The sequence below is a fragment of the Camelina sativa genome, chromosome 5, assembly GCF_000633955.1.
Source record: "Camelina sativa cultivar DH55 chromosome 5, Cs, whole genome shotgun sequence".
In the NCBI taxonomy this organism is placed as follows: domain Eukaryota; kingdom Viridiplantae; phylum Streptophyta; class Magnoliopsida; order Brassicales; family Brassicaceae; genus Camelina; species Camelina sativa.
Genome location: NC_025689.1, coordinates 29,405,716 through 29,424,193, shown reverse-complemented (window position 1 = coordinate 29,424,193; position 18,478 = coordinate 29,405,716). Strand labels below are relative to the sequence as shown.

Genomic DNA, 18,478 nt, shown 5'->3' with positions numbered 1-18,478 from the left:
ATATTTCCTAAATTTTAGCTACATAATTTTTGTCTAATTTATTTCCTAAAACTTGTGAATCATTAAATGCTAATTGTTTTTAATTTGATTTAAAAGAAATTGAAAGATGTATTAAATATAAGGAAAGAGCTTATAAAGATCCACACTAAATTAAATGTAGTGTCTAGTAAGTATTACTTCCTCTGTTTCACAAAAAGTCTCATTTCGGGAGTTTTTTTTGCTTCACAAAGACTATCACTTTGTATTTCCAATGTGATTTTTAACATCAAATTTTCTAATTTACCGTTAACCCAAAACTTTTTCTATTAAATTTCAATGATAAATTACTCATTAAATAGGGGCATTTATATATAAATCAATTTTTTTTTAATCTCCTATTTAATTTTTTGGAAGTACATGATTTTTCTTTGTAGACTATATAATAGGTATATATATGATTTTTTTGGTTATAGACTTATGACATACATGATTTAGATGTATCATAATACTAGTTTAAAGCCCGTACTACGTACGGGTCCAAAATGTATTACATGTAATCTATAATAGTTTTAAAGACTATATAATTGTAAATTTGTAATTGAAAATCAAGTTTGTGCTTGTACGATTTAATAACAAAGCTAAAAATGTTTAAACGTTCATTAACTTCTTCAAAATAGCGTTGTAACTTTATTTGATTAATTTTCCAAAGTATACATATCAAAATACCACAAACTCTGACTGTTCCTTATCATCTCTTCGGCCCTTTTTATCATGCGTGAATAATCTTTTATTAGTCCTTCCTGTATTGAGCAATTGCAGTATTTCATTAGTAATTATTAAAATCTTTCCTATGATTAACAATATAATGCTAGTAAACATGGTTCTATTGAGTATGAACACCTAAGAAAGAAAAAAGTGACAAATTTACCTTTATATTTGCTCTTCTACGAAGATGTTTTGTGCTGCAACAAAGGATCTGCATATCATATCTAGTTGTTGTGTTAGAGTAAATGGTCTTTAAGAAGAGTCATCTCCATAGTAATGCTGTGTAGTTACTGAAAGCGTAAATTAAGAAAAATGCAAATAGTAAGAGACACACTGACTTCATTTGACATCTTTATTTGCTATCTCTGTAAATGAGTACTTTTAATTTGACATGAAGAAACTTTCACCTATTGAACTGTGCAGGAGACAAATGTAATAATCGAGCCATATGACTTCAGAAAGGAATATGAACCTGCAAATCCAAACATAAAATTCATGAGACTGAACAGGAAAATGTGAAATACAAAATTTGATGAGCATGAAAAACAATGATGAAAAAAAAAACCAGAATTGAGAAAGTCGAAAACAGAGATTATTATAAATTGTAAGAGAATTTGATGAGATATGCAATTGATGAAATGATGATGAACAGATTAAACCATAACTGAGAAATACAAAAATATAATTTAAATTGCAAATGGAAGAAGAGACATGCAAATGAGATTGATGAAACCTTCAATATAATCAGAACATAATATCTGGATAGTAATTTATGTACCTTTTTCCCAACAGTTTTCTCCTTCGTTTTGTCCGTTCTGTTTGTGAATTTTTTGGGTATTTAATGGAGGACTAAGAAAATAGAGAGTTAGTGAGACTTTGTTGAGTCTCATCAGTATATATCATGGAGGAAGAGGAGAGATCGTGGGCGAAACGGTTGAAGTAGATGAATTTTGTAAATATTTATTTTACGTAGAAAAGTAAAAATTTAATTGTTTAGGAAGCTGATTTTTTTTATTTTTTTTTATTTTGGTTTTCCACCATCGTGTGTTTTTTTTTCAATTAATGGGTTTTTGTTTTTAAAAATTTTTAAAATTAATCTGATGTGCCTTAACTTGATTGGACAGGTGACTTGTGATTTATAGGATAAAGGATATACGTTAGTTTGATTTTTGGTAATTAGGAATAATATGCATTTAGTTAATTATACATATAAATTGTCAAAAAAAAAAAAATTCTACATATAAAATCAATTATAGGTAACATTTAAAAGATAAGGAAATCTTTCAACCTAATTAAAACAAACATATGTGATTCTTCTTTCATTTTTGTTTGATTTTATATTTAAATTATTATATAATATATTTAGTTAATAAAATTTATGATTTTTTCTGCATATGATGTAATTTAAATTTTTTAAATGGACATGCTTAAATGATGAATAAAAAATATATAAAATGTCTCAACCACATTGCCTAAGAAAACTACGCAAAGATTCAAAATCATATTATGAAAAATTGACCAATTCTGAATACGAATGAGCATGAACTTTGATTTATCAGAGATTGAAATCATACTATAAACTCATACTTCAAAGTTGTACTATTAAAACCAATTTATATTATTCAATCTATAAAATATTCAAGCTTTAATAATATTATTCTTTTTAAAAATATATATTCAACTAAAATTTTGACTGTATAACAAGTAAAAGTTTGAATATTTAAATTTAATTTCATATATTTCTTTTGTTGAATTGTATAAATTTATATATTATAATAAACTTTTTAATAATTTAATTTGAAGTTATTTTAAAAGAAATATATGAAATTAAATTTAAATATATGATAAATATATTTTTTATCATAAATATATTAACACTCTAAGAATATCATAAATCTATTTTTATCATAACTATATATTTTTTTAAGAATATCATAAATATATGATAGATCAAAAATTTAAAATTATAAACACTCTAATTTGATTTGTTATAACACGGGTCAATAATATGTCACAATAATATGAAAAAAATTCAAGAAATATGATTTCTTGCTAGATCACGGGTTGAAATTTCAAGAAATATGATTTATCAGACTAAATTAAAGTTTGGTTTCGGTCAAGATGATTTTGACAAACATATATTACATATTTGGTCTTAAAATTAATATGCAGTATATTGTGGGTTAAGTTATAGAATTAACAATCAAAATACAATATATAATTTTAAAAACTAAACAAATCAAATAAAATTAACAAACAAAAAATTATTTTTAACAAATAAATTAACCCGCGGTGTACCGTGGGTTAAAATCTAAATCTATTAAACTATTTTACAAAATAGTTATTATTTCGTAAGTCATATAAATCATATTCAGAACATGATTTCATGGCATAATGTTTCATCCAAATTTTTTTTTTTTTTTAAACAAATAAAACAATCACATATTTAGTGATTTAAATAAAAATTATAAAATAAACAGAAAAAATTTCAATCCGTTCTCTAACACGGGTCCAATTCTAGTTTGTGTGTAAGTTTATTAACTAATTGCTAGTAACAAAAAAACATCAAATTTATACTATATTCTAGTGTAATAAAAAAGATGTTAGGTGTTAAAAAAGAAAAGGAAAATATGTTGAAACTTTTATTATTAATTAAACTAGGATGGTATTCGTGCTACGCCGCGAGATTTTTTTATATTTTGTTTTTATTTTTATTTATTTTCATAATTTTATATGTTTTTGTAATTAAAAATAACAATCACCGACGACTGACTACGGCGGCTGGGTCAGTTCTCCACGGTACAGAATAAGAAGAATTGTCCCTTGCCATTGATGAATCCACCTTATGATCAAAAAAGCTTCTGTTTACGATTCTACAAGTTTAAAATCTCTCTTGATGATTTGATTCTATTTGATTTATGTCTTTATTATATTATATTCAGTTCGGAAAAATTATGAAAAAAATTAACGATATCTGAATATTATAATATTTTTTTTCATTCTACTGCAATAATTTAAGTTCAACCGAATCAGTCTACATAGAAGAAATCACAGACCAAACGTCTATTTTTCTCTCATTTTTATATTGACGAGATCAAAGCCTCATTCATGACATCCCTACATGATACCTCACTTCTCCTATTCCAGCTAAGGAGATTTTGTGTCCTAGACTCCTATCCGTTTCTCTCTTTTGATAAGACGGAGTCAACCAAACACCAATGACGATATATGGATTCAACTAAAACGACAAAAAAATAACTTTGGCTCGATCTCTTTACTTTCATGAACGAAAGATGACAACATGTTTGCTTTTTTAGTGCCGCGATTTCTGCTAAGGTTGTTGTGTGCTCTTGATGCTCAGTTTGCTTTTTTTTTTTTTTTGTTAACTTGGTGAGAGAAAGAAACAGAGAAATTAGTGGAATTGATATTTTTCAGTTCTATTAAAAACTCTCTTTTATTCTATTAAAGGGTTGCAAAATATAATTGTTAGAATTTACGAGAAAGATTTGAAAGTCTTTAGAATGCTTGTAAATCTATCGTATATTATGGGAATAACGTCCTACTTCCCCTCATAATTATAACATCGTATCAAATCTACACAGAACTTTAACCTCGTTATGTGTCTCTCTAAATCAATAGTTTTAGACCTATTTCCACCCGAATCAATAGTTTTATTGTCATTTCCCCCTCAAAATATCAAATATCATCTATTACTTTGAATCTGGATTTATGTGGTTTACTATTGGTTTAATAATTGCTTAACCAACTAATTAATCTTATTGACCGGACTAACCTTATTTCAACCCGATTTCAAATTAAACCCATCAAAACCTAACATTAAGAACCTATACCGGTTCTTCCCTCTTCCCCAGCCTCCTTAAAAAAATCTCCAAACTTAGACAAAAAATCACCAACCTCGAACAACCCTTCTGGATAAGTATTCTATTCACTTGAAAGATTAGAGGTTGAGAACTTATGTGTTGATTGATTATAACGTGATACACATACAGAATCACATACATATATACTCGAGAGAAAGAGATCTTTAGAAATCAGATCCATACAAATAATAAAATAGAATTAACTATGATTATATTGTGGAACTTCGTTGATCTTACGTGATTGATCCATCTTAACCCAGATTAACTATGCAGAAGCAGCTTGGTGACCAATCCATCTTAACCCAGACTGAACCAACTTCAATTATAGTTAAACGTGACCAATATCAATCTTTTACATCACTAAACCAATTTTTTCAAGACTCTTTACTAAATAGAACCAAACGTTTCATAAAAATCACAAAGTAAAAAAAATTCTATTGAATTCTACGTATGAATTCTTTCATCCAATTTCATCCAATAAAAGTTCTTCAAATCATTTTTTTTTTGGCAACATTCTTCAAATCTATTCAATCAAATTCTATTTAATTCTTTCATCCAAATATTTTCAGCCCACTTATTTTAAAAAGTAAGCCCAACAAAATAAGATCAAGTTTAATAGAAAAAGTGACATGGAAAAAAAAGAGACTTATCATAGGTTAAGACATGTTGAGTTGTATTATTTGAAATGTTTTTATTGGCTAACAATTTTATTGAGATGTCAAGCTGAGAAAAGCCTAAAATGCTGAGTTGTCAGATAGGGAGAGCAACACATTCTACTTTTATTGTATTGATTTTTAGAGGGGGTTATTGGTTCTATGATTTTAATGAATTTGGAAATTCAAACAAAAATCATGTGTTATTCAATCATTGATTTTAAAATACTTATCAAAATTATGTGTTATATGATTTATGATTCTATGATTTACAAATACTTGTTAAAATCTCATGTTATTCATTCAATGATTTGTTTTTGGATTTCCAAATCCACATTATGTTTTAAATGGATTTGCATGGATTTGAAAGTGTAAAATAGAATGATTCAAATCCAAGGATAAAACATGTTAATTCAAAATCCATGTGTTTTGATTTTAAAAATTTACAATTCCATAATGATTTAGAAATTATCTCTCCAATAACAGCCCCTTAGATTCTCTGGGTCTTTGTTATGTATTAAAAGGGACAATGGAAGGCGGAAAAAATTATGATCGACTTCTTGGAATATCGAACCCGTGACAGTTATGAAGCGTTTCTTTTGCCAATGGATGAACGAAGAATTTTGTAAATCGTCTCTCCTTTTTAACTTTAAAGGCCATTAAGCGGATGTTTTAAGATTAAAAATCGAAAGATCCGATCCGGAATCTGCGTGTTTATCCGATTATGAAAAGCTGTAATGACAATTTTAACCCTCTCGTTAATGAATTATTTTGTCTTAACTTTAATGGCATATCCTTGAATTTCTTTACAAATTTAAGGTTAGTTTGTTAAACGATTTTATAAATAATAGTAGGGATAAATAAATCTTGTCATGTGTTCAAATGTTTCCAACATTAAATAGATTATGACGTTTTTTTTTGTTTTTTTACAAACATTTAATACCAATTATCTAAATCAAACTAAATACAAGGATAACAGAGTTTAAAATATCCCAAAATTTAAAACATAACAAAGAGGAGATACTGAGTGCAAATGTAATTTTCCTTTGTTGACAATCTTAGAATATTTATAAACAAGGCTTAATCCTACATAGCGTTTCAGGTTCCCTCAACAGATTTCTTCTTGTTAACCTCTGACAGTAGTCTAAGAAACGAAGCTAGTTTCTTCCTTGCTTTAGCAACTTCATCTTGCGATTGAAGATACTCAGCTGAAGGACGGGTAACAGCACAGAAAGAACAGTAAAAGTTTCCAGCATCATCGTAAACAGGTGGCGATTTCAAACATTTCTGATGAACCATAACTTCGCAGCCATCTTTAGAACAAAACAACAACATCCCACTTTCTTTGCATCGTATGCATCTGTATATTTTCTCCGCAGGACTTGAAAAATGACAATCGCTTTCGTTTTCAAATCCCTCGTTTCTTCTTTCAAGCAACATATAAGATCTACTAATCTTATCAGCCCCATCTCCAAGGTCTCGACAAAATGATTGTCCACCTTTTGTTCTCCCCATAAGATCTGGTTCAGGCATTGGAGAAGTAACTCGTTCAGTCTCTTCCCCACCACTGCTCAGAGTCTCTTCCTCATTACAAGGAAATACTTCAGTATCCTTCTCACAGGATGATGGTTCAAGCATCTGATCAAAAACAAAAACAAATGTACAAACATAAGAAAAACCTTAAAAGCCTTATAGTAGTAAGGCATCAGAGATAGAACTTTTAAGCAAAGATAAATACCAGTTCCAAAGTGCATTTAGGTAGACAAAGAAGCTTGCTTTTGATAAAGGGAAGAAGATTTCACTTGGATTGTCCTGGGGCACCTGGTTTCAGTTTTGATAAAGGTATCTAGAAAACAAAGAACCAAAAACAATCTAAGTATATGACCATATCAAAGAAACCACAAAGAAAAGAAATCAGTTGTAAATTCCTCATCTATGATACATTAAAGAACATATTCACAGCTCTGAGATGAATCAAGCTCGACCTTTGAGTCAGCATCATCTTTACTTTATTCAGGAGTAGAAGAATCAAACAAAGAAGCCAAGCATCTGAAAGCTACCATCTCATTGGTGTGTTCACCCAAATAATCTGGAAGCTTAGGACCCATTTCAAACACGTCTGCAAGTAACATTACTTTTATCCGAGAATTTGGGATTTTTAGAATCAAAGAAACTGAAACTGATACAAAATTTAAATTACCATGCAACATCCAAAGCTCAGATTTGTTTTTGGCAAAGTACTAGATGATACAAATCCAGTTATCAATTTCTGAATTCCCAGTGACTAAGCGATCACATAAACTATCTGATTTTGGAGTCTCCATCGTTCGATTATGAGAAATAGCTGTAAGTTTATAAATTCACAAATCGATAGATTCTCAGAAACATGTTATCGTCTTTAATTAACGAAACCTAAGACTTAGCATATATATATATATATCTTATTATATAAACATTGATGACAAAATTACTAATTAACAAGATCTTGACACGTGTCAATTATATCATTCAGATGTTGACATATGTCAATTCTAAAATTATTAAATTTTTAAAAATAAAAATGTAAAAATTCAAAACCTACTATAAAAAGAAAATATCATTATAAGGAAACTATATATATATATATATATATATTCAAAATTGTAATATTGTTTACTTATTTTAATTTTAAGTTGTTAATTTTACAAAAAAAAATAATTACTTTTTATATAAGATAAAAAAAATATGATTGTGAAAATTATACAACTAACTACTGTTTCTAGAAAAATGTAAATACTTACCTTTACATAAAGAAAGAGATTGTTGAAGTAAAAGATTTAAAATAAAAATAGAACGTTTCATATATTTTTCACCAATCAAATAATTTATTTAAAACGACTGCTATTGTAACATATAAGATAGGAGTATGTAAGATTAATGTATGCGTTTTTGTTACTATATTAATGTTAAAGTGAAGAGACATATAATAGATTATTTAATATGTTTATAAAGACCAATTGTTGGTAGTAGTAAAGAATAATGAGTAGATTTTAACAGTAAAATATATTTGTGTGAACAAATACACTTCAAGTGGTAATGTAGATTTTATAAATGGATATACATTAGTGTATTATAGCAAAAAAAACAACTATTTTCTATAACTAAAAGTTTATCTCTTTACTTTTATACATTGTTTTTACTTACGAAAAAAATTAAATAAATATCTATTCTTTTTGTGAAAAAAAAAAAATCTATTCTTTGTTAAATTTAATTTAATTTTAATAAATTTGAACTCATCTACAACTATTTTCTTAACTAAAAGTGTATATGTATACTTTTTTTTTTCATGCAAACAATAAATTAAAAGAAAAAATTTCTTGGTTAGTTGCCCAAGCCGGAGGGAAGGGATTTACAAAAGAAACTTCAAAGATAAGAGAACGCGAAGCACGGACAAGACAATTTACCTTCATATTTGACGCACGCGGGAACCAAGAGATGGAGAATAGTTGGAAGGACTCCAGCGAGTTGAACTCATCGAGCACGTTGGAGAAGGACGGCCAATCTTTAGGGGACTGAACCATAATGAGTAATTAAGCACAATCAGTCTCAAAATGTTGACAAGTGATCCCTGCTTCACGTATCCACTCCATGGCCCAGTATAACGCTTCTAACTCCGAATGCAGGGGGAGGGCCTCCGTCTTAGAGACTTGGCCCCCAACAACAAGGTCCGCTCTTCACCAACGCAACACCACCAGTCCAATCCTGAATGCAAATTGGTTGTTTTCCAAGAACCATCAATCTAACAACGAAGTGAAGAAATCTAGACATCCGAAGACAGAGATGGAGCTGACATGACCGCCATAAAAGAGAGCGCCTCTTCCCAGACTAACTTAACGCTCCAGAAAACAAAATCCAAATTCGAGTACACCGACTCATATAGAAAACCCTCTGACGAGACTGGAGTCGGAGATAAATCTCAAACTTCACAAGAGCGAGGGAATTCAAAGAAAACGTGATTAATAGTCTTAACCACATAATCACATCTTTTACACCAAATACCACATTAAACATTTCGGTGTATCTATTGAATTTTATAAATAGTTTTTACTTACTAAAAATATTTATTTAAATTCTTTGTTAAATTTAGTTTTATTTAAAAAATTCTAAACCCGCACATCAGGCGGTCCTAATCTAGTATAATATAAACCTTGATGACAAAATTACTCATTAACAAGATCATGACACGTGTCAATTATATCATTCAGATGTCGACACATGTCAATTCATTATTAATTTTTTTTTAAAAATGTAAAAATTCAAAATCTAACCTAAAAAGATTTTATATAAAAGTAAATAGATAAAATAAAACCTAATTTTATTTAAAATCTAATTATAAAATAAATTATATATATATATGTACCATAAAATTTAAAATTATAATATTATTTACTTATTTTAATTTTAAGTTGCTATATTACAAGAAAAATATTACTTTTTATATAAGATAAAAAATGATTGTGAAAATTATACAATTAGTTACTGTTTCTAAAAAATGTAAATACTCACCTTTACATAAAGAAAAAGATTGTTGAAAAAAAAATAGATCGTCTCATATTTTTTTCACCAATCAAATAATTTATTCAAAAGACTGCTATTGTAATATATATGATAGGAGTGTATAAGATCGATTAACGTATGCGTTTTTGTAATTATAAAAATGTTAAAGTGAAGAGACATATAATAGGTTATTTAATGTGTTTATAAAGACAATTTGTTAGTAGTAGTTAAGACTAAAGAGTATATTTTAACGGTAAAAAATATTTGTGTGTACAAATAAACTTTTAGTGGTAATGTAGATAGTAGGTTTGTAAATGGATATATATTAGTGTATTATAGCAAAAAAGAAAACTATTTTCTATAACTAAAAGTTTATCTCTTTACTTTTATACATTGTTTTTACTTAGAAAAAGAATTAAATATATATTCTTTGTTAAATTTCATTTACTTTTAATACTTTTGAACTCATATACAACTATTTTCTTTAACTAAAAGTGTATCTATTTTTTTTTCAACCAAACAATAAATTAAAAGGAATTTCCTCGGTTAATTAGTTGTCCAAGCCAGAGGAAAGGGGTTTACAAAAGAAACTTCAGAAATAAGAGAATGTGAAGCATGGGAAAGCCTTCGAATTTGTCACATGCAGGATCCAAGAGATGGAGAATAGTGGAAAAAACTCCAGCGAATTATACTCATTGATCAAGTTTGAGAAGGATGGCCAATATTCAGGGGAATTCACCATAGTGAGTAACTCTGCACGTATCCGCTCCATGGGCCACTACAACGCTTCTAACTCTGAATGCAGGGAGGAGGGGCTCTGTCTTAGACACTTGGCCCCCAACAAAAAGGCTCGCTCCTCACCAACGCAACACCACCAGCCAAATCATGAATGCTGATTGGTTGCTTTCCAAGAACCATCAATTTGACAACAAAATGAAGAAACCTGGACATATGAGGACGGAGATGGAGCCGACATCACTGCCGTAAAAGATAGCGCCTCTTCCCAGGCTAATTTATCGCCCAAAACCTGAGTAATTATATCATTCGTCTCGATCTCTAAACCTTAAAAAAAAAATATTTATGGCCTTCCAGATTGCCCATAAAAATCATGGTAATTAAAGAAGTTGATCATGATCACCCTGTTGAGAGACAACCCCCTACAAAACAAAATCCAAATTTGAGTACACCGACTCATATGGAAAACCCTCTGATGAGACTGGAGTTAGAGATAAATCCTAAACTTCCCACAAGTGAGGACATTCAAAAAAAAAAAAAAATAATAGCCTCAACCGCAAAGTCACACCTTTTACACCAGATATTTACATTGGACACCTCATTGTATCTATTTACTTTTATAGATAGTTCTTAGTTACTAAAAATACTTACTTTATATTCTTTGTTAAATTTTATTTTATTTTAAAAACTCTAAACCCGTACATCGGGCGGGTCCTAATCTAGTACTCTTTCCGTTTCAAAATATAGGATGTTTTGGCAAAACACGCATATTAAAAAATAGTTACTTTTATAAAGTTTAACCAGTCATAAACAAGACTGCATAGTATAAAATATGAAACAAAAATACTTCTATATTATGAAACAAAAATACTTCTCTAAACATCCTTTATTATGAAACGGAGGGAGTATCATATAAACTTCGGCATCCTTTTGATTTATTCTTGGCTATTAGTGCAGAGAGCATCTCCTTTGGAGACGACTGGGGCATATATCGTAGTTTAACCTATGATTTATTTTATTAATTTGATGCCCCTACGATTACATAGTTTTCTCACGCTAGATGATGTGAGCGCCAAACGGCTAAACGGCTCGGACGGAGATCGGAGTCGTGGGACGCTCAGGAAAATGAAAAATTTCCTCGGACCAAAAGGGGTGGGATGATAGTATGATGAGAATGGACGATAGAAACGAGTTTTGAGGTCAAACGGACGAGTAGAACGCGGTTTCAAACGGTAGTGGTAAGATGGCGGTGGTTCGGTCGGAAGAACACGGTAGCGGACAGTACGATGGAATCGGATGACGGCTAGCGAACCGAGTAAGAAACTCGACCTCGGTTCACTAGAGAAAGATGGGGTCGAAGTGGAACATAACCAACGATCAGGTGAACGCATTGCGATAGAGACGGTATGGATCGAACGGCGGTGTACACGAGCGATGGGTAGCGTCGTACACCGACTAGAAGAAGAGCGATCCCGGATCGATCCTTCTAGGGTTTCTTTCAAGCCCAGTCCCGGACTAAGTAGCGAGAAAGAGATTTGCGACAAGAAGCAAAGATTCACTCTTTGGAAAATTATGATTTCATTCAAGTCTAAAGAGTCTAAGCAAGTGGCGTTGGGAGCTTAAATAGTGTAAGGGTTTAGAGGGAACTAGGGTCACGCGGACTCGCTATGGTCCGCACACGTTTGCCCTTGACGCGTCTCCACAGACGGTGAACATGTCACCCTCTATGTGGTTTAAACAAGGCCACACACGTCACACTATTCCAACGTTCACAAGGGAAAGATTTAGAAAAGGTTCAAAACACAAAGCTTAAAGAAAAGACAAAATAGGCAACGTTCTTAGGCTGAACGCAGGAACCACATCATTGGCTTTAAAACGCGGCGTTGTGCGTCAGGACTTGTCGCCTCGTTAAACCTTCTCCGGTAAACCTCATGGGAAAACCCCGAAGTAAGGAAAAAGAGTATGAGTCATGATCCTGATGTCTTTGGCGCCCTCATCTTTGGGTAAGGACGAAGGCCGTACGAACGGTCTCACCGATGGTTGCCTTGGCCGAGTCGATCTCTTGGTCTTCTTGGACAAAGGCTTGGACGAAGTGGTTGATGTTGTGCTTGGAGTTCCTGGATGAGCTCTTGGTACGGGTGGTTGCACCGGGAGTGATCCTAGGCATGCTGGCTCCGAGTTGTCCCGCGGGTGATACGAATGTCCCAATGTTGTCCGGGTCCGGTGCGAACGTTCCTGGTCGAGTGTCCGATCCGGTGCTCACATCACTGGACCTATGTGATTAGTTCAATTTCAAAACAATTAAAAAAAAAAATTATTTATTGTAGTCTTGTACTTACGTATTAGGACCACTGTAATAATAATAATCACTGATAATTCAGTATTAGCTTCTCTATTTAAAAACACATGTAGTAGCAGTTTAGTTCACTGAATATGAAAATGCTTTCTAAAATGTAGCTTATTATTCCTTGTGTTTCAAAACAAGCACAAACGGATGTGATAGGCTAATAGCATTTTCTAGTAATGTTCTTGCTTCAATACGCATATTATTGTAGTTCAATTCAAGAGGTTATCAATTATATATTGTTTATAGTGACTATACTATAATAATAAGCACTAGGTGTTAAGTGCATGCATGGCCTATATATATAGACGACACACCCAAAGTATAGAAAGTAAAAACACAAACTCATAATGGAGAAAGCGGAGATTGTTCTTAACTCACTTCCTATGAGTGGTGGAGATGGTCCGAACAGCTACTCTAAGAATTCTCATTTGCAGGTCTATTTTCAATTTTTTTTTTTTTTTGGTTTCTTATCTTTTAATTTTTTCTTTTCATCTTTACATTTCATATTCCTTTATAACAACTTCGCATTTTTAATATGGTTTGTTACATTTGATCCAACAAATTGGTATGTAAGATGAGTTGTTAGATAAAATATATTTTCGTTAACTATTTTAACGATGTAATAAGTTAACTATTTGGTTATCTATATTACTCATCTAGACATGCGTACAAGATAGTTTAAGAATATCATCATCAGTCGATTTTTAAATAGACGTTGGCTGGGTATTCGGATCAATTGGAAGCCCATGACTTCAGAGGACGAACATAATTTGACTTTATTATCATGATCTCTTACATGATGTTTTGTTTAATCAAATTGTGGTTCATAACTCATCGAGCCACACAAAAATACACCGAGGATTACTTAGCGGCTTCATTGTCGCAAGAAAAGCTAAATCATAAACTTAAATCTAAGGCACAGAAGGCATTACTGTATTTCAGTAGTTTTACTAAATCTAGGTTTGAGTATAACATACTGTTTTTTTAAGCATCATTAATTTTTATTTATTTTGTACGATGGTGTGTGTTATTGGTTTTGGATCTCATCTCATTTAGATTTAGTGCAGCGAAATTTTGTATTTCATTATTTCAGTCTCTTTTAATAATTTTCAATAGGAGTAGCACATCTTTAAATACGATATTTAAGCATGAAATTATCATAATCTTTGAAATTCTTTTGGTGTGGACAGAGAAGAACAACAAGTTTGTTGAAAGAGACAATAGACAAACTGATAGTAGAGAAACTCGATGCAAAAACCCTAGTCTCTGGCTCCAACACGTTCCGAATAGCCGATCTTAGTTGTGCAACTGGACCAAACACATTCTTTTTCGTTGACGACATCATCAGATCCGTTGAAACCAACTTACGACAATCAAACTCCTCAAAACCAGAGTTTCTTGTCTACTTCAACGACCTCCCTGAAAACGACTTCAACACTCTCTTCACTTCTCTCCCTCAAGACCGGAGTTACTTCGCGGTCGGGGTCCCGAGTTCGTTCTACGGCCGTGTTCTTCCTCAATCCTCCGTTCATATCGTAGTGACGGTTGGGGCCACACACTGGATTTCAAATGTTCCAAAGGAAGTGGTGGACAAAAAGCTCCAAGGCATGGAATAAAGGGAAGGTTCACTACTCAAATGCGGCCGAGGAAGTGGTGAAGGCTTATGAAAGGCAGTTTGGTCGGGACAGGGGGAAGTTTCTAGAAGCTAGGGCTAAAGAACTAGTGAGTGGTGGTCTTTTGGTTGCTGGAATGTGTGGGATTCCTAAAGGAATGCCATTCTCCAGTCTTGCCGATGGTATCATGTATACGTCCATGGCTGAAGTTCTCATTCAAATGCAATCTCAGGTAATGCAATCTCATCCAATCTTAAGTACTTTACAAATATCATCAAAGTATCTCATGTTTTACTATCGGTTCTCTTTCTTGAAAACTAATTATTAAAGAAGAATGTTTGACCAAGAAAAAAAAAATTATTAAAGAAGAATATAAGTTGATTACATTGAACACATCATCAATTAGGTATTACGACTTTGTTATAAGATTTAAGTTTTACAGATGAACCATATGGCAAAAGCCACCAAGCCTATAACAACCGCGCCAACGGTGCCTATCCCAAAAAGCACCAGCAACTCCATTCCATTACTTGTTCTTGTTCTCACTGACAATTCTTTATGTACTTTGTGTGTTTTATGAATATCTTATTATTATCCAAATGTTGGAAGTACTCATAGGAACATATAAAAGTGGTATTTTATAATTAAATTTGATCCCCAACTTTGATATTAATCAGATCATAAGATGTGTGTCTAATATATCTAATATTAAATAGATTGTGATTTATGTATGTCATAAACTAATTTAGTCACAACATATGTTTAAGTATATCTAATATTAAATAGATTGTAACAATTGTCAAAGAATTCCCTCAAAACTTATGATGATAAAAAAGTAATATATATATATATATATCTAAGAGAATTTAATATATATATATATATATATATGAATCTAATTAAAATAAATAATAAAATACACCAAAACCAGTGATTTAATGGTGAAAACATATGTTAGAGCATCTCCAATAGTCCTCTATTTTTACCTCTAAACTCTATTATAGAGTAATTTTTGCTTCAATCCATCTCTATATTTATCTCTATAATAGAGATTGCTAATTTTTTTTTTCTATTTATAGGGGAACTCTATTTTTTCCTCTATAAATGGAGGTGAACTACCTTATTTGCAAAGTAGTCCTTTTAATATTTAACTTCTTTTATTTATGACCAAAATAAATAAAATAAGTATTTTTAAGAACTAATAATATAAATTTAAGTATAAATATTTATTCTAAAATATTGAGACTACCATTTTTGCAAAAGATAATTTATATAAATAGTAAAATTTATTTTTCATTCATTCCATAATGCTCTTTAAAAATCTAGTATATTTTATAATTTTTGTATGATGTGATGCTCTTTAGAATAATAAATGCTTAATTTAAATAAAAATAATAATTTTATGAAAGAGTTGCAAATTTTTTTTTTTGAATAATACAAAATTTAAAGTAAAATTGGTTAGTTTTCAGTTTTTATAAATAAAAGGTGTTAACTGTAAAATAAAAATAGTATTTATTTGGAATATTTTTTTATAGAGGAAAAAATTAGGAAAAACCATTGGAGAAAAACTTATCTCTATTATAGAGATCCTCTATTATAGAAGAAAAAAATAGGAAAAACTATTGGAAATGGTCTTATATTGCATTGTAACAATGTATTCAAATAATTTGTAGCTATAATTTAATATACATATATATTTTTTTTTCTAGATATTTTTTATCATCTCGTATATAAAATAGAATATTGTTCAAGAAAATAATTTATTTTTATGAGAACTAAATGATTAAAGAAAAAAAAATCTGAATACTTTTAATCCATCATAGATTAAAACTTTTCTCTATCGACATAGCCGTAATAGAGATTAGCCATAACTTCGCAGCCATCTTTAGAACAAAACAACAGCATCCCACTTTTTTTGCATTGTATGCATCTGTATATTTTCTCTCCAGGATTTGACAAATGACCATTGCTTTCGTTTTGAAATCCCTCATTTCTTCTTTCAAGCAACACATCGTATCTACTAATCTCATCAGCCCCATCTCCAAGGTCTCGACAAAACGATTGTCCGCCTTCTGTTCTCCCCATAAGTTCAGTCTCTTTGCTACCACTTCTCAGAGTCTCTTCCTCATTACAAGACAATACTTCAGTATCCTTCTCACAAGATGATGGCTCAAGCTTCTGATCAAAACAAATGTACAAACATAAGAAAGACCTTAAAAGTCTTCTAGTAGTAGCTCATCAGAAATAGAACATTTAAGCAAAGATAAATACCAATTCTAAAGCGCATTTAGGTAGACAAAGAAGCTTGCTTTTGATAAAGGGAAGAAGATTCCACTTGGATAGTCCTGGTTTCAGTTCCGATAAAGGTATCTAGAAAACAAAGAACCAAAACAATCTAAGTAATATATGACCATATCAATGAAACCACAAGAAAAGGAATTATTTGTAATAAATACCTCATCCAAGATACATTGAAGAACATATTCACAGCTCAGAGACAAATCAAACTCGACCTTTGAGTTAACATCAGAATTATACAAAGAAGCCAAGCATCTGAAAGCTACCATCTCATTGGTGTGTTCACCCTAATTTACTTATCGTAATAGGATGAATGCTAATAATTTACTAAATTATCCACATGAAAATGATAAATGTTGATGACGAAATCAAAGAAAATATTGTGGTACTTTTAAAACCAGTTACACGTAAGGAAACAATTTTCACGTTTAGAACTCGATTTGAGAAGACAACACTAAAAGTTTTTGATGTAATGAGAAAAATTAGAGATCAGTTCCAACAAAAATGCAAATTAAAAAAATAGGCAAACAACAATAAAATCATATTTCATTAAATTTTCCTAGATATATATATATATATCTATATATATATATAGTTATATCATTATTAATATATATTATAGATTGAACCATATTTTTACATAGGATTTAAAAAACTTATTATCTTCTTATTTTATCGAATTGTGTCATTTTTCACACTGACCCAATTTGGGTACGGAAAATTTTTGTAACATCCGTGAACCGAAATCCCGGTTTAGGGGATTGCATCGGTCGATGCAAGAGGTGCATCGGTCGATGCATGTGCAATTCTCTACATTTTGACTTAAGTCAAACGCTGCGTTTTGGACAAAGGGAAAAGAAAACCCTTAAGTCGTGTTTTGGTTCCATTCGACGGATTTGGCCGTTTTTGAGAGAAACCAAAAGAGAGAAAAGTGTTCTTGGTGTTCTTGGAGATTTCTTGGAGATTTGGGGCGTTCCTGTAGAGATCTGTAGCTGGGATCGTTGTAGGAGCTTCCTAGAGGCTTGTTCTTGTTTGTTTGAGGCTTAGTTCTTCTGTGGCAAAGGTAAGTACATGACCATGGCTTATCTAAGCTAGAGAACTCATTAATCTTCCTGTTGTGTGTCGTAGACGTATTAGGATGTTGCTATGGGCATTAGGAAGCTTTCTTGTGGCTTGGGATCGAGTTTTGTGGCTGTAGGAACGAAGATCCGGCGAGAAGCTTCGGGGAAATCACGGTGCTCGACGTTGCGTCGATCGATGCATATCTTGCATCGGTCGATGCAAGTGCGAGGACGGCGCGTAAAACTCTAGGGGTTTCGTGTTGCGTCGAGCATGCGTCGGTCGATGCAGACTGGGTATCGGTCGATGCAAGTTACACTTGCATCGGTCGATGCAGCTTCTGTGTCGATCGATGCTTCCCCTTTTGGCATCGGTCGATGCATGTGTGGCGTCGGTCGATACTAAGTCCTGGTTTGTTATTCGTTGTTGTTGATTGTTGTGTGATGATTATTGATACTCTATTGCTTGTGTGTATAGCCCAGTAGATGGGAGGATTGCCTTACTGAGTGTTTATAAAATACTCATGCATTGCAATATGTGTTTGTGGTGCAGGTAAAGGCAAAGTGTGATCGTGGAATCCAGGCAATGAAGAGGAGGATGTTCTAGGGACTC

At 31.5% G+C, this 18,478-nt stretch overlaps 1 protein-coding gene, 1 long non-coding RNA gene and 2 pseudogenes across 2 annotated transcripts; 1 reads left to right on the top strand and 3 right to left on the bottom strand.

The window, feature by feature from the left end:
• LOC109133026 lies at positions 714-1,210 on the bottom strand. Its single transcript, XR_002037897.1, has 3 exons — positions 1,152-1,210; positions 908-1,034; positions 714-779 (listed from the first exon to the last, which is right to left on the bottom strand). It is a non-coding gene; the product is annotated as an uncharacterized LOC109133026 (long non-coding RNA).
• LOC104787830 lies at positions 6,377-7,503 on the bottom strand (annotated as a pseudogene).
• LOC104789685 lies at positions 13,244-15,089 on the top strand (annotated as a pseudogene).
• Positions 16,334-17,088, bottom strand: LOC109132934. Its single transcript, XM_019245404.1, has 3 exons — positions 16,966-17,088; positions 16,781-16,879; positions 16,334-16,687 (listed from the first exon to the last, which is right to left on the bottom strand). The coding sequence occupies exons 1-3, from the start codon at positions 17,074-17,076 to the stop codon at positions 16,334-16,336; spliced, it is 564 nt and encodes a 187-aa protein (XP_019100949.1). The 5' UTR covers positions 17,077-17,088.

Bases quoted from the DNA above. Each gene is read 5' to 3' on its own strand.
- LOC109132934 (XM_019245404.1), bottom strand. From the start codon at position 17,076: ATGGTAGCTTTCAGATGCTTGGCTTCTTTGTATAATTCTGATGTTAAC. The intron at 16,880-16,965 runs GTATTTATTACA...TTTGTTTTCTAG, and splicing joins TTCAATGTATCTTGGATGAG to ATACCTTTATCGGAACTGAA. The intron at 16,688-16,780 runs GTATTTATCTTT...TGTTTTGATCAG, and splicing joins CTAAATGCGCTTTAGAATTG to AAGCTTGAGCCATCATCTTG.